At 41.0% G+C, this 20,516-nt stretch overlaps 1 protein-coding gene across 7 annotated transcripts in view; it reads left to right on the top strand.

The window, feature by feature from the left end:
• Positions 1–20,516, top strand: part of fmnl2a (formin-like 2a) — a 60,676-nt gene that overhangs the window by 16,140 nt on the left and 24,020 nt on the right. For all 7 annotated transcript variants that reach the window (XM_061841939.1, XM_061841943.1, XM_061841940.1 and 4 more), the window contains exons 2-5: positions 5,802–5,885; positions 10,756–10,836; positions 15,340–15,416; positions 19,153–19,236. In XM_061841939.1, coding sequence (XP_061697923.1) covers positions 5,802–5,885; positions 10,756–10,836; positions 15,340–15,416; positions 19,153–19,236 — 326 coding nt within the window. The remainder of the gene's footprint in view (positions 1–5,801; positions 5,886–10,755; positions 10,837–15,339; positions 15,417–19,152; positions 19,237–20,516) is intronic.

Genomic DNA, 20,516 nt, shown 5'->3' with positions numbered 1-20,516 from the left:
CTGTTCAGACAAACATTAGACAAAATGGCGTCGCAGGAAGAAAAGTCCAGAGCGAAATTGTCCGATTTACCAGCTGATTTTTCACTCGCATTCTTACCGAATAGTGAAATATTCTTGAAGAGCAGACAGCAGGGCTTCAAGTATTTCAGCGAGGGGTATTTCAATGGTATTTCCATGCATATCGACGGAGAAACCATCGATATTAGCGCGAGATCTTTCCGGAGTCAGAGGAAGACCGAGAAGCCACATAATATATTATAACCGAAAGACGAAGTCGTCATTCACAGTTTCCTATTTTCGTGTTACCTATCACACTCGTGTGCAGAATCTGTATGTGTATCTGTATAGCCGTTTGTGAACCGCCGTATGAAGGAAAAGAAGAAGACGAGGCTTGATTTGCGAGTTGTTTCTCTCGTTTTCTTTGTGTAACGTCACGCGCTCCCCTCAATAATTATTCTTGAATTAGTGCCGAACCTATGTAAGTCCCGACCGAGTATGACAATCACTACTTTAGTTTCCTCAAGCATCCTTTCTTCAGTCTTGGTGTCTCGGTGCACGTCGAAGGCTTTTAGGACTCGCTAGTCCGGTTTAGCTTAGCTCGCTAGTCGCCAACACAGTGACACATTTGTGCAGTCAGGTCCTCGCAAAGTCTCGCTCAACACAGAACAAGTGTGTCAATCATTCACACGTAGCTATCTTATGCAAGCAAAGAACTCCTAATTCATTTATATGAGACATGTATTGAAAATCAAATATAGGGCTTACCTTCGTGCAAACATCTGTTCCTGTTGATTTTAGATGGATTCAGTTGATCATGCGATCTTCCACAAAGTTTGATCCATCGAAGACATTTTTCGTACTCGCTCTTCGGTTTTTGAAAGGGTACAAATTGAACTCCACCAACTAGCCTATCAGGATACCTGTCATCACTATTACAAATTCCGTGACTACACCTCTTAACCATATCTATTGTTAAGAATCCCAAAGACGTGATAAAACGCAAACAAAAGCTCTACTGAACCATGCGACTTTGTCTAAGGTAATGGCGGATGACAACAAGGGGCGTGGTTTAGGCACATCTCTGGCCTCTGATTGGTCATCGACAGAGGGGTCAATTGATCTGCATAATCTCAGACTCAAATCTCAGACAACGCTGAATGGTCCAGTATAGCTTCTGTTGGCGTTTTATCGCGTATTTGGGTTCTTTAACAATAGATAGGGTTAAGAGGTGCAGTCACGGACTTTATAATAGTAACGACGGGTATCCTGAAAGGCCAGTTGGTGGAGTTCAATTCGTACCCTTTCCAAAACCGAAGACCCAGTACGAAAAATATCTTTGATGGATCAAACTTTGTGTAAGACCGCATCATCAACTGAATCCATCTAAAATCAACCGGAACAGAAGACCGAGTACGAAACATGTCTTTGACGGATAAAACTTTGAGGAAGACCGCATGATCATCTGAATCCATCAACCAGAACAGATATGTTTGCATGAAGGTAAGTCCTATATTTGATTTTCAATACATGTCTCATATAAATGAATTAGCAGTTCTTCAGTTGCATAACATAGCTACGTGTGAATGATTGACACACTTGATCTGTTTTGAGCGATATTTTGCGATGATCTGACTGCACAAACGTGTCCCTTTGTCCGCGGCTACGCTAAACCGGACTGTGTTAGCACGAAGGTATGCCCCATATTTGATTTTCAATACATGTCTCATATAAATGAATTAGCAGTTCTTCGTTTGCATAATATAGCTACGTGTGAATGATTGTCACACTTGATCTGTGTTGAGCGATATTTTGCGATGATCTGACTGCACAAACGTGTCCCATTGTTCGCGGCTAATTAACTAAGCTAAACCGGACTAGCAGTCCTAAAAGCCTTCGACGTGCAAAGAGATGCTAAAAAGTAACTAAACACCATACTACAAAAAAATATTGGCTTTAATATTCACCGAGTTTTTTTGATGACAAATTTCATTTTTTCTCCAAAATGAGACATATCCAAACATTCTATTCTTGGCAAAGTGAGACATATCCAAATTTCGACTTAAACCTTCAGGAGCAGCTGTATTTTTTTTTAAAAAATCAGTTGCTTTTGATAGGCAATCATGAAAACTATTTGCCTTTCAACATTTCAAGCATTTTAAAATAATATTTAAGACCATGACCACCACATTTAGAGAGTTAGGTATCAGAAATAAGGGTCAGTCACCAGTCACAATTTTCACAATTAGCTCACTGATGTCAGATGTTGAAAAAGGAGATGAAAAAATGGGAATTTCTTTTAAAAAGGTGTTTTTCAGTTATTTAGAAACTGTTTGTTTGTTCAGTATGCGATTCTGCAATCCGACATCTGCAGCCATTGTGTCACTCAGTTGATTAATTTTGTTTATAAATTGATGTGAGATCATTAAGAAAGTAAACTGCTTCAAACAAGTCTGCCAAGGTTAATATGGGTTGCGAGGGATACCAGCAGAAAAAAAATGGGTAGTCGATCTCATACACATCTCCAAAATGAAATCAGTTTCAAACTCACAAATTCACTGGTTGAAATCTGACTCATTGAGTCTGCTTTCTTTTGATTTTATTTATAGCTGTCGCTGTCGGGGGAAAGAACACTGCAGAATAGGGTATAAGTCTGTAGTAATAATAACAGTATTCATAATCCTCATAGACAGAAATTGAGTCTACTCCAAGGGTGTTGATTTCCTTTTAATGTCAACTTTTCTCAAGTCATAGCCGATAAGTTTCCTTATAAAAAATGGCAAAAAAAGATTGCATAGAATTATAAAAATTTATTCATTCATTAATGATCGTTGGTGAAATATTTTGATCAACAAAATTACTATTCAAGCATTACACAATCATAGACAAAACAGTATGTTTATTACATTCAGATACAATGGTACTTGAATGAGAACTGAAGTATTAAATTGCAATAATTTCATAAAGAATTAAAATTAAATTGGAAAACCACCCTCACAATGGGACAGCCTGCCAGTAAACCAGCACAATCACTGATTCATTTATTCGATATTATTAAACATTGATAAACAAAATACAAGACTTAGTTCAGCTTGAAAGCATGCTCCTACTTGAATTCGCTAACATCCAGTACAGATGTGGGTCTGCTGCCAGTGAAGTGAGATGGAGTTCCCCGTGTCATCCTGCCCGATTTATTGATTTATTTATGTATTTATTTATTTTTTTATTACCACATGCAGTGTGTCTCATACTTTGGGTTACTGCTGTGAGCTATGCTAGTACATAGTACAGACACAGTTATAATTTCTGGCTTTAATATCAGTCAGATGCAGCTGCATGTGTGTGTGTTTGTATTATCAAAACTGCCTTCACTAAATTCACACACTTTGTGTTGTGCTGTTTTGCTTTATTGGCCTTGGCAGTCTTCACAGCTGCACGGAAGATTACAAGCAGCTGCTGTGGGCAACGGGTTATTATGGGATAAGTTATATCCCACTATAGGATATAGCACAAAAATGCTTTAAAGGACATCTGTTACTCAAACGTTTATGATCTTTTTTTGGATTATTGTCAGGTCATGTGATATTTTTGGCTCCGTTAGAGCTAGTGAGTTAAACGTGTCATGTAGTCGAGTCTTGACAACAGCTCCACCCTCATCCAGATAACCTCTTCCATAGCATTTTATCCCTGTGTTATCAGTTTATTCCCAAACCTCTTAACTTACTACCGTGACAAGCTATTTAATTGTAATGCATCAGGATGTGATGTCATTTATCAAAAAATGTTACCACTCCCAAGTTCGAAAACTCAAAGTGGTCCACAAGCCCCCACAACCGTTTAAATACGCTCAGATGCCGTTCAGTGATTCTGAACTGAAGGTAACCTGACCCTCCAGTATGCCGAGCGCCTCTCATAGCTCATTAGCGCTTGGACGTCGTAAGGTAGGGTGGTACAAGTAATTCTTTGCTCGGTTTGTACCTTCACCAAGCAGGAAGACCAGAGCTGAGTCAACCCTTAATTACTCAAGTGCCCTCAATACCCCGGCTATGTAAAAATTACCCAAGGCCTTTTATTCCCAGGCCAGTGCGTCACAAAATATAACAAGGCAAAACTTATTGTGATCAAAGTTACAGGAATCATAAATCCAGTTTTATCTTAATCAGTGCCACCCATTTTCAAAGGAGAGCCAACTCAATACTACATCCAATGGACTGATCTATCCTGAAAATACTGATCTGCACCTTCAAAGGCAACACTAAACTAGCCCTCCCATATCTTGCTGACCTCCTGCACATTGGCATACCATTTTGCCTTCACGGATCTTTGTCCTCCATCCACTTCACGAATGCCTCCCTTGACCCTCTTACAGTGGTTTTCAAATCTGTACTTCACAGACAAGCTAGTTGAGACCCTTCTCCATACTAACCTGTTAAAAATGTGCTTGAGCATTATATATGGAGGTGGCAGTGAATGGTTAGATTTCAGTTGAATGAGTTAATGTGTTACAGGACAGGAAACTGAAACTAGGTAGTTATCTTGCTGCTTCCCCTAATTCCCAGCATTGAGTTGAATTTGTGGCCTTGCAGCCTCTGCTGAAAAGTAATTAAATTTGCTGGTCATTCCAGTAGGGGAGACTGCAGCGCACTGAAACCTCTCTTTGAACATAATGCTGACAAATACAAATGTTTGAAAAACTCCAAAGCCAGTTGGAGACTGGACAACCCTTGCTCAGCATCTGACTCTCCATTACTCATTCATGAAAATAGACTCGGGTATTCATCTATCTTCCCCTTTATACCCCTTGCAGAACTCTGCTGGAAAATCCATGGAGAAGAAAATTAAGACTTAACAACTGATATGATCTGGGCAGACCAATCAGGGTGGGGAGAAAACAGTGGAAAATATTGTCACGGAGCAAAACCAAACCACTGAAAATGTATTGTTATTATTTTTAATTTTTAATTACCACCAAGACCTTTCTTTAGCTCCTTTAGTTTTCTGGCTTTGGGAGCAGACACAAATTTAAGTTTTGAATGTTAACAGTAGCTTTTTTTTTTTTTCCAGTTTTAGCAATATTTGACCTGATTATTCAGACATGGATTAATTACAAACACATGGGTAAGATTAGATTCATAGCAAATTCACAGAGTCACTCTTGAAATATAAATTCTGTATAAACCACTAGTTGACGTAACAGGAAGTCAGTATGCTGTGTTGAAGTTATCAGTTTGGTTGCCATGGTTTTAATTATAGACTTGTTAATTATAGACTTTATTAGAGGTCTTGATGAGTCGGATCTTATTTCATCGGAGGTGTTGAGGCTGTCCTTTGCAGGTCCTCATAGCGTTAGATATTTACTCATGAGCGACTTTTCCATCCACTGTAAACATAGTCTTGATGGTTTCAACAAAAGCTCTACAAAAAGAGATATATTTTCAATTCAAACATATTGGATGGTGCTGTGTTTCCCCCTGTTCCTCGGACTCGGCAAACACAAGCACCATATGATATGATTAGTTTTTGGTTTAATGGCGTCACTGTATTTCTGCTACTTTATAGTTTTATTTATCAGCGGCAATAATCTTGTTTATATTATAACACTCACCCATCACAATGTTAGTAACTGCAGGATAATCCATTGACATCCAATGTTCTTCCTTTAACAAAAATGTGTTAAATTTCTTTCTTTCTGAGCGTGTGGGTTCATTGTCAATCTGGCTCTTGGGCCGTTGACTGTACCACTGCGATGTGATGATATTTCATCATCCACGGCCAATTAACTGTGACGTTCTTCTTTCCTACAGAACTCAATGAATCTTCCCCCAGACAAAGCCCGCCTGTTGCGGCAGTACGACAACGAGAAGAAGTGGGAGCTCATCTGCGATCAGGTGGGTTGGTACTGTATGATGTAAACCCTAAACACTAATGACATACTATTGCTCACATTGGGGATTGCTCTCGCTGTAAGCAATATTAGGTATACATACACCGTCTAATCTGACATACCTTTGCAAAGATGATAAAGCTTGTTATTTTTAACACGTATTAAATTTAAATGTTGTTATTATGGTTTTAGTGTGTAGCAATGTAGTACTGCGGAGAGGTGTTTGGTTAGCTGTAGCTACATAATCATTGCTTAAAGTGGGACTGTCATCCATATAAACATTCTAAAATAGATATTGTAATGAAAAATACATATAACAGTATTCACTTCAATGTCTATACGAAAAAAAAAAAAGTGAGCGGAGAGCGCGTCATCCATGCACAAAGTTGCGCAATTGAGTGTCCCTCGACATCCAAGTCGTCACCATATTAGTCGCGTCCTCTGTCCCTGACGTCATCGTCACTTCCGCCGTTGAATACGCGCAGTGCCTGCTACTATGGAAGCCGAACAACACAGATAATCGGATTTTTCCGACGCCCCTTCTGACACCGAAGCTCTTTTCGAAAAGGACAACGCCACACAACCGAGTAAAGTTACCGGGGCAATATTGCACTATTGTTTCAAGCCGAGCGGTGCTGCTTTAGGGGTGTTCTCACAGTCGAGCCGGGGCTCTTTATGCGCGCACACGACTTGAGTAACACATTGTCGGCTGGGTTCTTCAGAGGCGCCCCCGTCGCAAAGCCCGACGCGCAGCCTTCGCAGAAGCTGTGATCGCCGAACGCGTCTCCTCAGCCGGTGTGGCTGAGTTTCGGCGCCCGTGGTGGGATATAAGGAGGAGGTGGAGCCGAGCTATGCTGCTTTTAGGTGTATGTTCGCTGCAGTATGCGATGAACACTATCGAGACGAGGCTGAGTGAGACAATGTTGGCTGGGCGATTTCATACGCGGATCTTTTGTTACGTTATGAGAGACCGATTACGTGGTCCACTCCAAACTATTATTTTTTTTTTTAGTCGCTGTATGCGCACATCAACACATTTCATACGCTGATATTTTGCTACGTTATGAGAGAGACCGATTACGTGGTCCGCCCCAAACTATTATTTTTTTTAGTAGCTGTGTTCACACCTACCTGTTATTTGGATCCCACGAAGCTCTCGTCCTCTGCACCCGTGCAATCCATTTTTCACAACAAACAGAGTCTCTTTCAAACTTATGAAGGGTAATTCCATTCTCCCGAGTGTTCAAGCAATGTCCAGCAATGCAATGAGCCGGCATTTTGGCTAACACGAAGGAACAACGAGCTACCTTCCTGGAAGGTAAAACTAATGGAAACAAACGAATCCACGAGGGGGCGCCGCTGTCCTTTACGTCACTTCCTGCTTCTTCTCAAAAACAAAATCCCTGAGAGGATTTTCATGGCGGGAGTTACAAAAAGCTGTATACATCAAAATCATGTTTTGTGGTGAAAAAACACATGGGACCTTATTGGCTGTGGGGTTTTCATTAAAAATATACCAAAAATCATCCGTTTGACGACACTTGACCTTTAAGGGGACAGTTATTGCAGTGCCTACTAACACTCCTTAACAAGCCCACCTTTCAATGCTGCACTATGACCACCAAGCACTCGACAGAGAACGTGGTAAATCTATGCTAGCTATATGCTAAGTCTCCTAAAGCTTTGCAGAAAAGACCGACCTTCTCTTCCAGAGTGACAAATCATTAACTATTTTGTTGGACTGGTAGGACTAAGGATGGGAATCTGAGTGACTATAGTTCCTCAATCAACTGAGGGTAAAATTAATACTGTCCTTTATTTATTAAGGTTCTTTCGGTAGGTCTTATGGTTTTCACCATAGAACATTAGGTAGGGCAGTGCAAATGCAAAGGAAAGGAAATTTGTTATAGATCTCATGGCATGACTCCTTTTGGTAGCTGGCTCCAAGTCAAAACCCCAGAAACTCCCAAGATGGGATTACTTAAATAATGTTAGTGATTTTTATTCTTATTCAGGTATTTCAAAAATGTTAACACAAGTGGAAAAACTCTTTGCTCTGCCTCTCATTTAGGTTGTGCTACGCTTGCAATTTTGCACGTTTGGCAGAAGCAATCCTGTGTGGGGCCATTTGGCAGATCATCTTCCTCATCTGTTTGCGTGAAGTTTGCGTCTATTTTTACGCATGCAAACCTTTAGTAAATCATCCCAAAGGTCTTTCTCTGTCTTGACACACTGGCCTGGCATCAAGTGGCTGAAGTGGCTCAGCGGCACGTTTGGTTCAGTTAGCCAGTTAAATGGCTTGGCCTGTTATTTGCGTCAGTGCTGCGTGTGGAAAATAACATGGGAAGCACACTGGGCGCTCAATTTTGTTCTTGACGCTCCACTCAGCCTGCAGCCTCAGTGAGAGAGTGGTTTTCCGCCGCTGTGACCAGAGGAGAAAATCGGATAAGAGATCAGGACCACCACCCACCCCGAGCTACTGACCCTGAAGGGAACAGTGCCATAGAGCCCAATGGGCGGCTGAGTGTCAGTCCAAGATCATAATTTTTATTTTTTTATCCACCAATAATGTGATGGTAATATGATGATGACGCTAATCTTAGTGTCACTATTTTATCCGATAGAAAAACTTGACATTTGAAGGTAATCCATTTGTCAGAAAATGCGCCCAACTTTATGGCTGTCCTTACTTCTCTGGCCACATGCGACTGAGTACTTTCCTATGTCATAGCTGTGGGGAGTCTCTTAGTTACCATAGAAACACTGCCTGAGGGAGGCTGAGGAATGGAAATGGTGCGTACGGCGCTCTGAACAACAGACCCTGCAAATGCAGGCATACCCCATAAATATTAAAACTTCCAAGATGAAATAATGATAAGACAAGATTAAAACACCCACCCACTGAAGAGTGGTCAATCGAGTGACCTTGTGCTCAGTCTTTTAAGAGTGTGCTTTGCCAAATACCTTCAGTATTGCACATATTTGTATTGCTTTCTGAATAGGTTTGGGCAAGGTTTTCAAACACAAACAAGCATTTATCTCAATAACTTTGATCCCGTTTTTATGACTGTCACAATGGATAAATGTGATAGCACTGCTGATGGTGTTTGAGGTTGTCTGCAGTCATGTGAATATTGTAAAAAATACCCTCAAGTCCATTTGTCTCAATGGAAATTCTCATTTACCGCAATTTCTCATTTATAATACACTCTCAAGTATAACCAGCTTGCAGAACGTAATGAACCAAAGAAAAATGATGTGCACAGATCACACGTTCACTCCTGGAGCAAGATAAAAAAAAAAATAGCTAAAGCACAAATAAAGCTGCATAGGGGGGAATACATACACATAAGATAGGATAACATTCACTTCATGACAAATATTTAAGGGATAAGGGGAACTAACTTGATTTAAAACACCGTTTAGCAATCACACAACAGTGCTAGGCACGCTGGAACATCCTCTGACAGAAAGCTGCCACGATTGTGTCAACATTAATGTCATCATTAAAACATAGCAACTTGCTATTAGATTTCTCAGAGTCCCTAGCGCTGTCGTATAGAATATCAATGTGATGCAGTGGGACAAAAACTGCTTATTCTATTTAAGTTTAAATCTATTTATGTCATGATATGTATTGTCATTACTGTTTTATATCCATCGATCCATCCATCCATTTTCTTTGGTGCTTATCCTCACGAGGGTCACGGGGAGTGCTGGAGCCTATCCCAGCTGTCATCGGGCAGTAGGCTGGGTACACCCTCAACTGGTTGCTAGCCAATCGCGGTATACTGTTTTATAATGAACAATAAATTAAATGATTTCAATTGTATTTGTTAAAAAGTATCTATTGGAGTGCTAATTTTTTGAGTCTGTGATTGGCAATCAGTTCAGGGTGTACCCCCCTCCTGCCTGAAGATAGCTGGGATTGGCTCCAAAACTCCCGCGACCCTTGTGAGGATAAGTTGTTCAGAAAATGGTTGGATAGACATTATTGTGGGTTAAGAACATGCTTATGGTGTAATAGAAACTCATATCTTAAAGCACCACTAAATGAAAGGTGTACAGGGATTTTTGGAAGCAAGTAGAGTGCAAATTACTAATAATGGTAATAATCCCATTGATCTGAATTAACACTAATCTTTTGCTATTTAGAGCGTCTACCTAAATTTGGAGCAGTGGCTTAACCTTGTCCAGCTTATCTACCTGGTGCAGTGTCTTTTAGAATGACCGTGGTTCTCTCCCAGTGTTGTCATTACATGACAATCTTCAAGGCATGTTGTGCTGTTGGCTCTGAGAGTTTGTGCTCATTACCCACAAGATCGCTGCCATTATATGAAGAGTTTGTTTTCAAAACGAGACATCGGCATTTTTTTCAGATTTACGAAACTCGCGCCAAAATTATCCATTCGGAGCTGGATAATTTTGGCGCGAGTTTCGTAAATCTGAAAAAAATGCCTATGTCTCATTTTGAAAACAAACTCTTCATATCTTGGTGAAGTTATCCTGGAGCTGCTTCAGTCCATAGCAGGCAGGCATGTATGATACATGGGAAAAACATGATGTGGTTTGGTTTTAAGCACCAACAGTACAGTTTTGAATGCTCAGGAGAGTAGTTTCAAGCACGGATACAGTCTGGTCATCACTGGAAAGGAAATACTAGTCTGAGAACCCAGGTTATGCAAGTGCATTAGTGCACAGAGACGGGTTTAAACCATGTGTCCACCAAAGCACAAGCATGTTCCACTGAAGAATAATCCAAATGATGAGCTTCGATAACAGTTTATTTCTAATGCATTATCCTTCAAGTTGCATGGGAGGGGTTCCTGGCAAAATCTTTCACTCCTCTCCCTCTTGTTTTCTCTTTTTGACAGGAGCGATTCCAAGTGAAAAACCCCCCTCACACATACATCCAAAAGCTAAGGAGTTATCTTGACCCGGCAGTGACAAGAAAGGTGAGGCGGCCTTGCTATGTAACAATATGTTGTAGCATGTCTCTGGCATGTGCCCTGTTCCACTGGCACAGCTTTCCCTTCACACTCTGAGCCCCCTTCCCATCTCTTGTCCAGGATGTCCCTCCAGCTGAGCAAAGAGCACACAAAGCTCCTTTTTGAGTTGCTTTGGAAACTTTCTCGGTACAAAACAAGTAACAGTGTTTCTCAGGGTGAAGTGAAGCTAGTTTATTCTTCACACCCAAGCTTGAAATACTGCTACCAATCAGTAAATTTAAACTTAGCTCTTATTGGTTGCCCTCTATGAGTTGATGGTGATGCCACTGTGATGAAAACTGTAGTGAAAAGCATTCCTATTGTACAGGAATATAAGACCTAATGGGAAATTAGTAGAAGAATTGAGTAAGCATAAATATAACAAATAGAAATACATACACCGATCTTGACCAAGTGCTACATGTGAAGCCAGCTTGTTTGCACTAGAGTTACTGAAAAAAATACATTCTATGTTTAAATGGTACCTTGACTAAAAGTACACCAATCTAGACATTTTTTGCATTATGAGTTGTTGCTTGGTTGTTTATTTTCTTTGTGTCGTGGAAAAAAATTTGAATTATGAGCAAGCCAGTAATAAGACATTATAAAGCCAGTTTATTTCTTTACCTTCTCTTTGTTGTATGCTGTGTGAAGTAAGCACACAGCAAATATCGTTTGATCACATTTTCACAATTCTTCCATCCATGAGACTTAGTTTTTGAAGAGTTTTTGCTTGAATTTCTCTGCAGAATGTCAGACTAGCTTCCCAAAGATACTGTTTGGCTGTGAGCTGCCTCCTAACCTCATATATCTTTTGCTTGAGGATGCTCCAAATGTTTTCAATAGGGCTGAGGTCAGGTGAGGGGTGGAAGTGGGGAGGCACAAATGAATTTCTCTTATTCCCATTGCAGCCAGTGATGCAGAAGTGTTTCTTGCAGCATGAGATGGTGCATTGTCATCTATGAAGATGATTTTCCCAGAGAGCATGGTTGTTCTTTTTGGATTATTCAAGAAAGTGGTCAGTCAGTCAAAAACGCCACATACCTTTTAAAGGTGATTTTAACAACTTCAGCTCTGTGCCGCCGATTTTTGCCCAAAACATGACTCCTCCACCTCCTTGCTGACACCACAACCTTACATTGTTCCATCTGGATAAGACCGAAATGGAAGATGATTTGGCTGAAAACTTTTCAATGTCACTGGGTGGAATTCTCAGTCACAGTTCATGCAGTTGTTGAACGGGTTGCATGTCAATAATTTACAAAACAATGTAACTGGCTATCATACTCCTCAGATATTTTTTAAAGGAGTTTCAAAAAACAACGTCACTCAGGTGATGGGAGTGTTGTCTTATAATAACAGGCTGTTGGACTTTGACATACAGTATGTGGTTTCGTGATTAACAGGTTCTTGGGTCAACGATACACCCCAGTAGATGTTATTTGTTCAACGTGTGTCCTTTTGTTTTAAGTGTTAACAGAATTGAAAACTTTGGATGTTTTTGTCCTTCGGTCGAAAGCTTGGACGACGACACGGCTGTTGATTTGGAGAGTAAAGTGAGCATTGCCAAGGCAAGGGGGCCTGAGGGGCGAAAGGCGACATGCGGAAGGGGTAAAACAAGAGGTTGGTAGAAAGAGAGGGAGGAAAGCCAGAGAAAAAGAGGCATCAGAGGAAGAGAGAAAGAGTTATGGGGCTTCTTTCTACATTCCTGCGCCATCCCCCTTTTCTTGAAACTCAAACAATTGCCACTTTGTGAGGCAGCAAGAGAGCTGGAGGTCATTGCCTCGGCTTTCGGTATAGGCAGGCTCCGGTACATTCCTCGGGGCAGCTCCCAGCCAATGGCGCACAGGGAGGTTCAGCTCCCATCCAACCAGTCCTCAAGAATGTATCAGCCATTGATTTGTTTTCAGGATCTCCGAATTCTCCTCTTGTACACTTTCATTGGTTCTCTTTCCTTCTTCTCTGGGTCGCAGCTGGTTGTACTTATGTGGAGTGCACGCTGGTTGCCTGGAGAAGAGGCGGTGGCGGAGAGGGGGAGTTCTCCCTCTGGGAGCCTGCACAGTACCCCAAAATATGCTTTCCACACAAAAGGGCTCCACCCCAATAAAAATTCAGTTTCTCATCTGCACTTGAGCCAAATACACACCGCCCAAGTCTGAAAATACAGGGTGGGAACTGCTCTCTACTCTATCGATGTTACATGGAGTTGATTCCAAAATGAAAATTTCAAGCAGCATGAAAAGTAACACAATCCTTTCTTGTCTGGGAAGAGAGAAGAACTTGGATGTGTTGTTTTACCGTCAAAAACAAGACGCTGATTTCCATGAAACTTTTTGTATGGGTGGCATGTCCAGAGGAAGAAGCCATTTTGGTGTGAAATGGAGATGTGAAAATGTGATTGAAATTAGATTAGATTAGAAAGATTTGTTTTAAAAGACATTATATGTTTTAAGACAATACCGGAAAACATCAAGAAAATGACAAGAACCTAGGACTGAATTGTGACTCTGGAGTATTAAATAGTTTTCCAGTATTTTAGTTTTTCAGATTTTCTTGGGCTGTGTGATTAAAATGGGGCCAGTGATGCAGTTGTTGGGCATCTGGCAAGAGCCACCCCTCCCCCACTAAAACAAAACTTGAGCACCTTCATTCGCATCAGTGATTATTTGGTGCAGTTGAGAGTACAGTTGGGCATCAAGAATCGAGAACCAGTTGGAACCGAGAATAACGTTGTGGCTCTCCCAGTTGTTGTTGTCCTTTCGGCTTGTCTCTTTCGGGGTCGCCACAGCGTATCATCTTAGATGAACGCATATATATGTTTGGCACAATTTTTACGCTGGATGCCCTTCCTGACGCAACCCTTCTCAGGGAGCGGAGGCCCCGGTAGGATACGAACCCACAACACCTGGTTTACCAAACCAGTGCTTTAACCACTGAGCTATGGGGCCTCTGTTGTGGCTCTCCCAGTATCGTTCATATATAAAATTTTAAGGTCCCAGTTTTGATGCCTCGTCCACCGACCCCAAAGAAAAGAGTGACCAAAACCAATAAAGAATGCGCGCAAACACCAGGTTGTGCCCAACTGCAGTGGAAAAAACTTGAACTTTGTTCAAATGAATGTCTTCAGAGCCACACTTGGAATAACATTATATTTTGCAAATGTGGCTTTCACGATGTGTAGCCTCAGGCACGCTCCCTCAAAAAATAGTCCCAAATAGCGATTTTACAATGCTATTTTTAGATTTTAGTTGAAACAATGAATATTAAATCAATTGGGTGAGTTCCACACACATTAAGTTTTGGTTCATAAGTTTCATTTTGATACGGTTTTAAAGAACACAAGGGAAATGTTTGTTTTAGACTATGGTGTGGGCTGGTAAGAAAATGGATGTTGATGTGGATGTTGACACCCTTTTTTGAAATGATGCAGACTTTCAATTAGTTACAGTTACCTTAGATAATTCCTCAGATGGAACAATTTTGAAAGAGAAGTCTCATTATTTAAATTCCCAAGGTGATGCCACCAGCTGAGAGGAGCGCAAGAAGAAACCTGTTAGCCCGTGGGGTAACTGGTGGTAGCTTGTGGGCCCAAGACCTGGTGAGATTTATTCCAGCCACTGGAGACTTTTAAGCAGATCGATTTTCGTGGCTCAAATGTAGTTATGTAGAGACAAAAAGAAAGTTGCTACACAACATAGCATCCATTTTTCAGCAGGGCATGTTGTCAAGCATTCAGTGAAAACGGCCACTGCATTTGAGAAGAGAAAAAATGTTTTGATTTGACATGATTCTCAAGCTTTGTGTTATAACCCCTATCTGTCAGGGTTATTAATATTGTTGTTACTTTGTCTTTCTTTACATTTCCAAAATGTTGTTTACTATGTAAAACTCACAGTTGCACTTATTTCTTTCCACCGTGCTACTGAGAAGTGATTTATTCTTCTCTCCCTTTGTAACATCATCTGTTTTTTCTGACACTGATCGCCACTGCTTGCTATTTGACAAGATTTGTTCTTGTAGTTTTATAACAGTCTGAAGGGCCCCAACCTTTCATTCATCATTCCTGTCAGACACATTTCTCTCTTCCCGCTGTCTCCATCACAGTGTTCATGACTGCAGTCCGTTGTGGTAGGTTTTTCAACCGATTGGGTTTGTACATTTTATCGAGCTTCCAGGAAAGATTAGTGCTATTTAAAGACCCGACATGAGATCACGAACAAGACTACTACAGATTCACAGTTTCCAGTGAGTCAGCTCTCTGTGTCGTTTACTGCTCGGTGGTTACTGGAGGCTTAAAGACTACAGATACTATTGTGGAGGGAACACAAGCCTTGATTTCTCAATGCATACTAACTACTGCTGTGCTCCTGTTCAGAATTCTAGGAAGCCACAAATATCCCTGCGCTATCAATTTGTTTATAGACTTAGCTGGTTTAAGAAAATATTAACTATATCCCTCCTTTTCCTTAGAAATTCCGCCGAAGAGTTCAGGAGTCCACCCAAGTCCTGAGAGAACTGGAAATTTCATTGCGGACCAATCATATAGGGTGAGTCAGCGCGGGATTGTTAAAACACCAAATGCACCATCCCATTCCAAGAAGAAAAAAAGATATTGGAGAAAATATAATCTCACATGTTTTGAAATGCTGTCATCAACTCATTGTTTAACTTTACCATGAATGTTACACAGCTGATTTTGGGGAGTGTGACAAACCATGCCGTTACTACAGTCACTCAAATAATTTGGCTACCATGCCAGAGTACCATGATTAGTACATACATTTTTCAAGCGAACTACCTCAAACTAAAATCTGGGTTGACGATAATTACAAATTGTGGCAAATGTGGGATGGTTCTTCATGTATCAAGTGGCTGTTTTGCTGCAATACAGTTTGGCTTTCTGATAGCGTGCTACAGGATTTTCAAGCCAATTGACCTGTCTTCAAAACTGTGTTTGTTGAAGGGTACTCCTCAGCATTTCGTGACAAATGGTGCCAGAAACAAGATGGCTAGCTATGATGCATCGCCAGTTTTAGTTCCATGAGAGAGCGCGAATAGGGAACGATGTGTTTATTGAAATTGTGCAAGGTTTTGAACTTTCTGCCAATTGGCCTATGTTTTTTTTTTTTTTTGGGGGGGGGGGGGGTATTTGTTGGCCCCTTATCTGGGATTACGCATGGAATGGTATTATCATTGCCTTGACCTCAAAAAATATTATTTTTTCGGGTAATCACAGCTCTGAATGTATTATTTTGAAATGCACTGCATTAACGACTGGCCCACACCTGCCTGTGATGCACAAAATCCTGTTCTGTTTGAACTAATTTTGACACGTAAAGGGAGAACACAATAAATTTTGGCACATATTAAAAATGGTGGGGTAAATACAGTACAGTCAAGGTTAAATGTTTTATTCTCAGCCAATGGAATGTTAATTGGATAATGGATTATGCACAACCTTTATAAGATTTAACTTTTTTTCACACTCACGTTTTTTGATAATACACATCCATAGTGGAAGTTTACAAAGCAGACCTCAGGATAAAGCATTTGGCAATTACCTTTGCCTTTCAATAAAGTCCAGGAATTGTTTACACAGATTAATTTGATTTCCAAGACCTTATGCCAGTAAACTAGATTACATCAGTAATCGTCTTAATCGAGACAATGGAGCATTAGCATAATGGGAGTGGGATGGAAGGGTGGGACTGCTGGCGGTGGCGAGGGGGCAAGATGTTACCCGCTCAGACAGTGAATAATTACAGCTTGTGTTCAGAGGTGAAATGTTCTTGGTGGGGAGGCTGCGTATAATGGCAGATTGTCGCTGCGCTTCTCACATGTTGTGCAGTGGTCACCAACATGTGGTGAATGGGAGGATTGTGAGTTGTCCTGTGGTAATGATTACCATGTGGCACAAGATGACTACACCTCCTGGCGCTGTTTTTTTTTTTCTTGTGCCCCCCAGCAACCATACAAGGCACTGGTTTACTGGACCCTCTCCCCTGTGTCCACACCGTAACACGGCAGGTGGGCTCATAAGGACTGGAGTGCAATTGCAATGAGCTTGCCCGGGTGCCATTATTTTTATACTCTGCAAATTTCTCTCATTAGCAAACAATCGGGCCTGTAAGAGAAACACAATTCACTAGTCAGGACTGAATAAAGATGCTCTGTGTGATTCAGTATGGTGGAAGCCCCCCCCCCCAAAAAAAAAAAAAAACCATGCAGTGTGAATGTTTGATTAATTTGACTTTTTGACTTGACTTTTTTTTTTTTTAACATTTTCAAATGTGGACTCATCAGACCTCCTAGCACTCTTTCCCACTTTGTATCGGTGAGGCTCAGATGAGCTCGGGCCCAGAGAAGCCGGTGGCGTTTTTGGGTGTTGTTGATATATAACTTCCCAACCTCTTTGGAATTGTGTGCATACATAGCAAAATGGCTTTACACACGCTACTCAAATCCATTCCCACAGTATACAGTGTTATAAAAGTATTTTGGCCTCCTTCTTGATTTCTATTTTTGCATAGTTTCCCCTCTTCAAAGTTTAAGATCATCACACAAATGTAAATGGACAAATATGTGAAGTTAAAAATGGGTTTTTAAATAATGATTGTATTTATTAGGGAAACAAAACAAAACTGTTCAGTTAAAGTGGCACGGTGGCTCAGCTGGAAAGCGTTGGCCTCATAGTTCAATCCCGGCCCTCCCTGTGTGGAGTTTCCACGTTCTCCCCGTGCCTGCGTGTGTATTCTCCGGGCACTCCAGTTTCCTCCCACATCCCAAAAACATGCAACATTAATTGGACACTCTAATCTACTCCTAAGTGTGATTGTGAGTGCGGCTGTTAGTCTCGATGTGCCCTGCGATTGGCTGGCAACCAGTTCAGGGTGTACCCTGCCTCCTGCCAGTTGACAGCTGGGATAGGCTCCAGCACTCCAGTGACCCTTGTGAGGATATGCGGATAAGAATTTGGATGGATGGATGTTCAGTTACCTGACCCAATGTGAAAAAGTAATGGTCACAAAATCTAATAACTGTTTGGGCAATCCTTAGCAGTAACAACTAAAATCAAGCATTTTCTATAACTGGCAACAAGGTTTTCAAATTTTTGGAGATTTTTTGGCCAACTCTTCCTTACAGAATTGTTTGAATTCATCAAAAACGTAATTTTTTAGCATAATCTTACCACTGCATTTCCATCAGATTCAAGTCTTTGACTAGGCCTCTCCAAAACTAAAAAGTATTTCGCTAGTGTCTTTTAAGTGTTTCAATCCTCTGTGTGTGTGTGTGTGGTGTGTGTGTGTGTGTGTGTGTGTGTGTGTGTGTGTGTGTGTGTGTGTGTTGTGTGTGTGTGTGTGTGTGTGTTACGCTGGTGTTTGTGAATGTGTTTCATTCGTGGGAATGTGAGATTTTTTTTTTTTCTCGTGTATATGTGAGCGTTTCAGTAGTGTGTGTGTTTTAAAGTTAACCCTGAATTATGTCCCGGATGACCCGTCATAAGTTTTCTCCAGGCACTCCGGTTTCCTCCCACATCCCCAAAACGTGCAACATTAATTGGACACTCTAAATTGTCCATAGGTGTGATTGTGAGTGTGGCTATTTGTCCCTATGTGCCCTGCGATTAGCTGGCAACCAGTTCAGGGTGTACCCTGCTTCCTGCCTGTTGACAACTGGGATAGGCTCCAGCACTCCCGCGACCCTTGTGAGAATAAGCGGCTAAGAAAATGGATGGATGGGTGGACATAAACAAATTAGCTACACGAAGTTGAACACGAAGTTAAACTACCGTATTTTCCGGACTATAAGGCGCACCGGATTATAAGGCGCATAGAATAGACGCTGCAGTAGAGGCTGGGGTTACGTTATGCATCCATTAGATGGAGCTGCACTAAAGGCGCAATATTGATCCATATATAAGGCGCACCATCAGCTTTTAAGAAAATTAAAGGCTTTTAGGTGCGCCTTATTGTGCGGTACGGTATATCCTTAGCTGATAGCTAGTTAGCTATCTAGCTAGTTGCTTAGCTTAGTAGATGTTTGTTATCCTATTAAAAAGATTTTTTAAAAAGTTATTTCATTGAGTCAAAGTTAATCTGTTTCCTCAAAATTGGTTACATTTTTTTTTTATATTGAGTTCTGTTGTTGTTGCTGGTAATTACTGTTTTAACAACTACGAGCCTTTCATACTTTGCCCTTGACTGAGTTAACAATCCTTAAAATTTGTCCCAAAAAATGATTATTATTTTGGAGACGTCATCTTTATTTTTCTGTTGTTTTTAGGTGGGTGAGGGAGTTCCTGAATGAAGAAAATAAAGGCCTGGATGTGCTTGTGGAATATCTTTCCTTTGCACAGTATGCTGTCACGTAAGTCAATTCCAGCCCATTCACTCTTCAACCCTAATGGTCTACTATATGCAGAGGTGACAACAACACAATGCGCCCATTCTGGAGAGTCGCTGATGCGTCCGCACACAGGACACACGCTGCTGTATTCTAGCTCCAAGAGTCACTTGGGCCCTTTAGCTTCTATTCAAAGATTGATGGTGGGATTATTAGTCAGTCACAGGGTCGCTTGTTCTAAGAACCCTGCATTTAAGTGATCAATTCAACACCCTTCACTTCACCATATGTTATTTTGCTATGTCCACTTTGCGAAGGTGTGTTTACTCTGAGCTGTCACTGCAGTACAATGAATACCCAAAAGATTTCACAAGTGTAAATGAATCATTAAAAAAAAAAAAATGGGTACTTTCTGAGTCACTGATGGTGTAATGGTACACTTGCCTGACTTTGGTGCAGGCACCATGGGTTCAGTTCCCACTCGGTGATAGTGTCAATATGTGCCCTGTGACTGACTGACTGACCAGTTCAGGGTGTAGTCTGCCTTTCACCAAACGTTAGCTGGTATAAGCTCTTAACATTCCCTTGTGTGAATTAGTGACTGAGAAAATGGATGGATGATTCATTTTCAAAAGGGTTGGAAACTCTTGTTCTAAACAGGTCTTTTTCAGTCAGTTTGACTTATATTTGTGCATAAGATTGAACTCAGAGCCTTCGTCCTACATCTCTGTTATGGTGTCATTTTCACAATATAGTATAAGATTTCTATACTGTTGCTATGCTGGTTAAGCAGTACCTGTTAGTCAGTGAAATACTCTTCATGTGAAATAAAATTGGGGAAATTGACCGTGATAATTCCTGTTACTGACTGCACAGTGGATTATTGTTCACCACATCTGCATCACAGTTCCGCAGTCCAATATTTTAATATCCGCTCTGGCCTTCCTGGGTGGAGTTGGTGTTTTTCTTCTTCCTGTGTTTGTGTAGGTTTTATCTCATATAGTTTGGCTTCCATATTCCAAAAAGATGATTTTTAACCAAATTGGAAGACTTGCCCGTGGGTGTAAATATGAGTGTAAATGGGACCGGTTCCACGGTGCACCCCACCTCTTCCTGATATTGAGCTGGGATATTCTCCAGCTTCACCCGCATTCTGAAATGAGGACAAGCCACTTAGAAAATGGCTTAAATTGCAGTTATTTTTTTTCCATATGGGAAAAGGAAGGCCTCTGTTTGAGGGAGATGTATATTTGTCCGAAGTAGATAATGAACCCAACGACCAATTGGGACATGTTGTGGGTTGT

Source organism: Syngnathoides biaculeatus, chromosome 14, assembly GCF_019802595.1.
Source record: "Syngnathoides biaculeatus isolate LvHL_M chromosome 14, ASM1980259v1, whole genome shotgun sequence".
Taxonomy (NCBI): domain Eukaryota; kingdom Metazoa; phylum Chordata; class Actinopteri; order Syngnathiformes; family Syngnathidae; genus Syngnathoides; species Syngnathoides biaculeatus.
The sequence above is the reverse complement of the archived record's forward strand: the minus strand, read 5'-3'. Positions and strand labels throughout refer to the sequence as shown.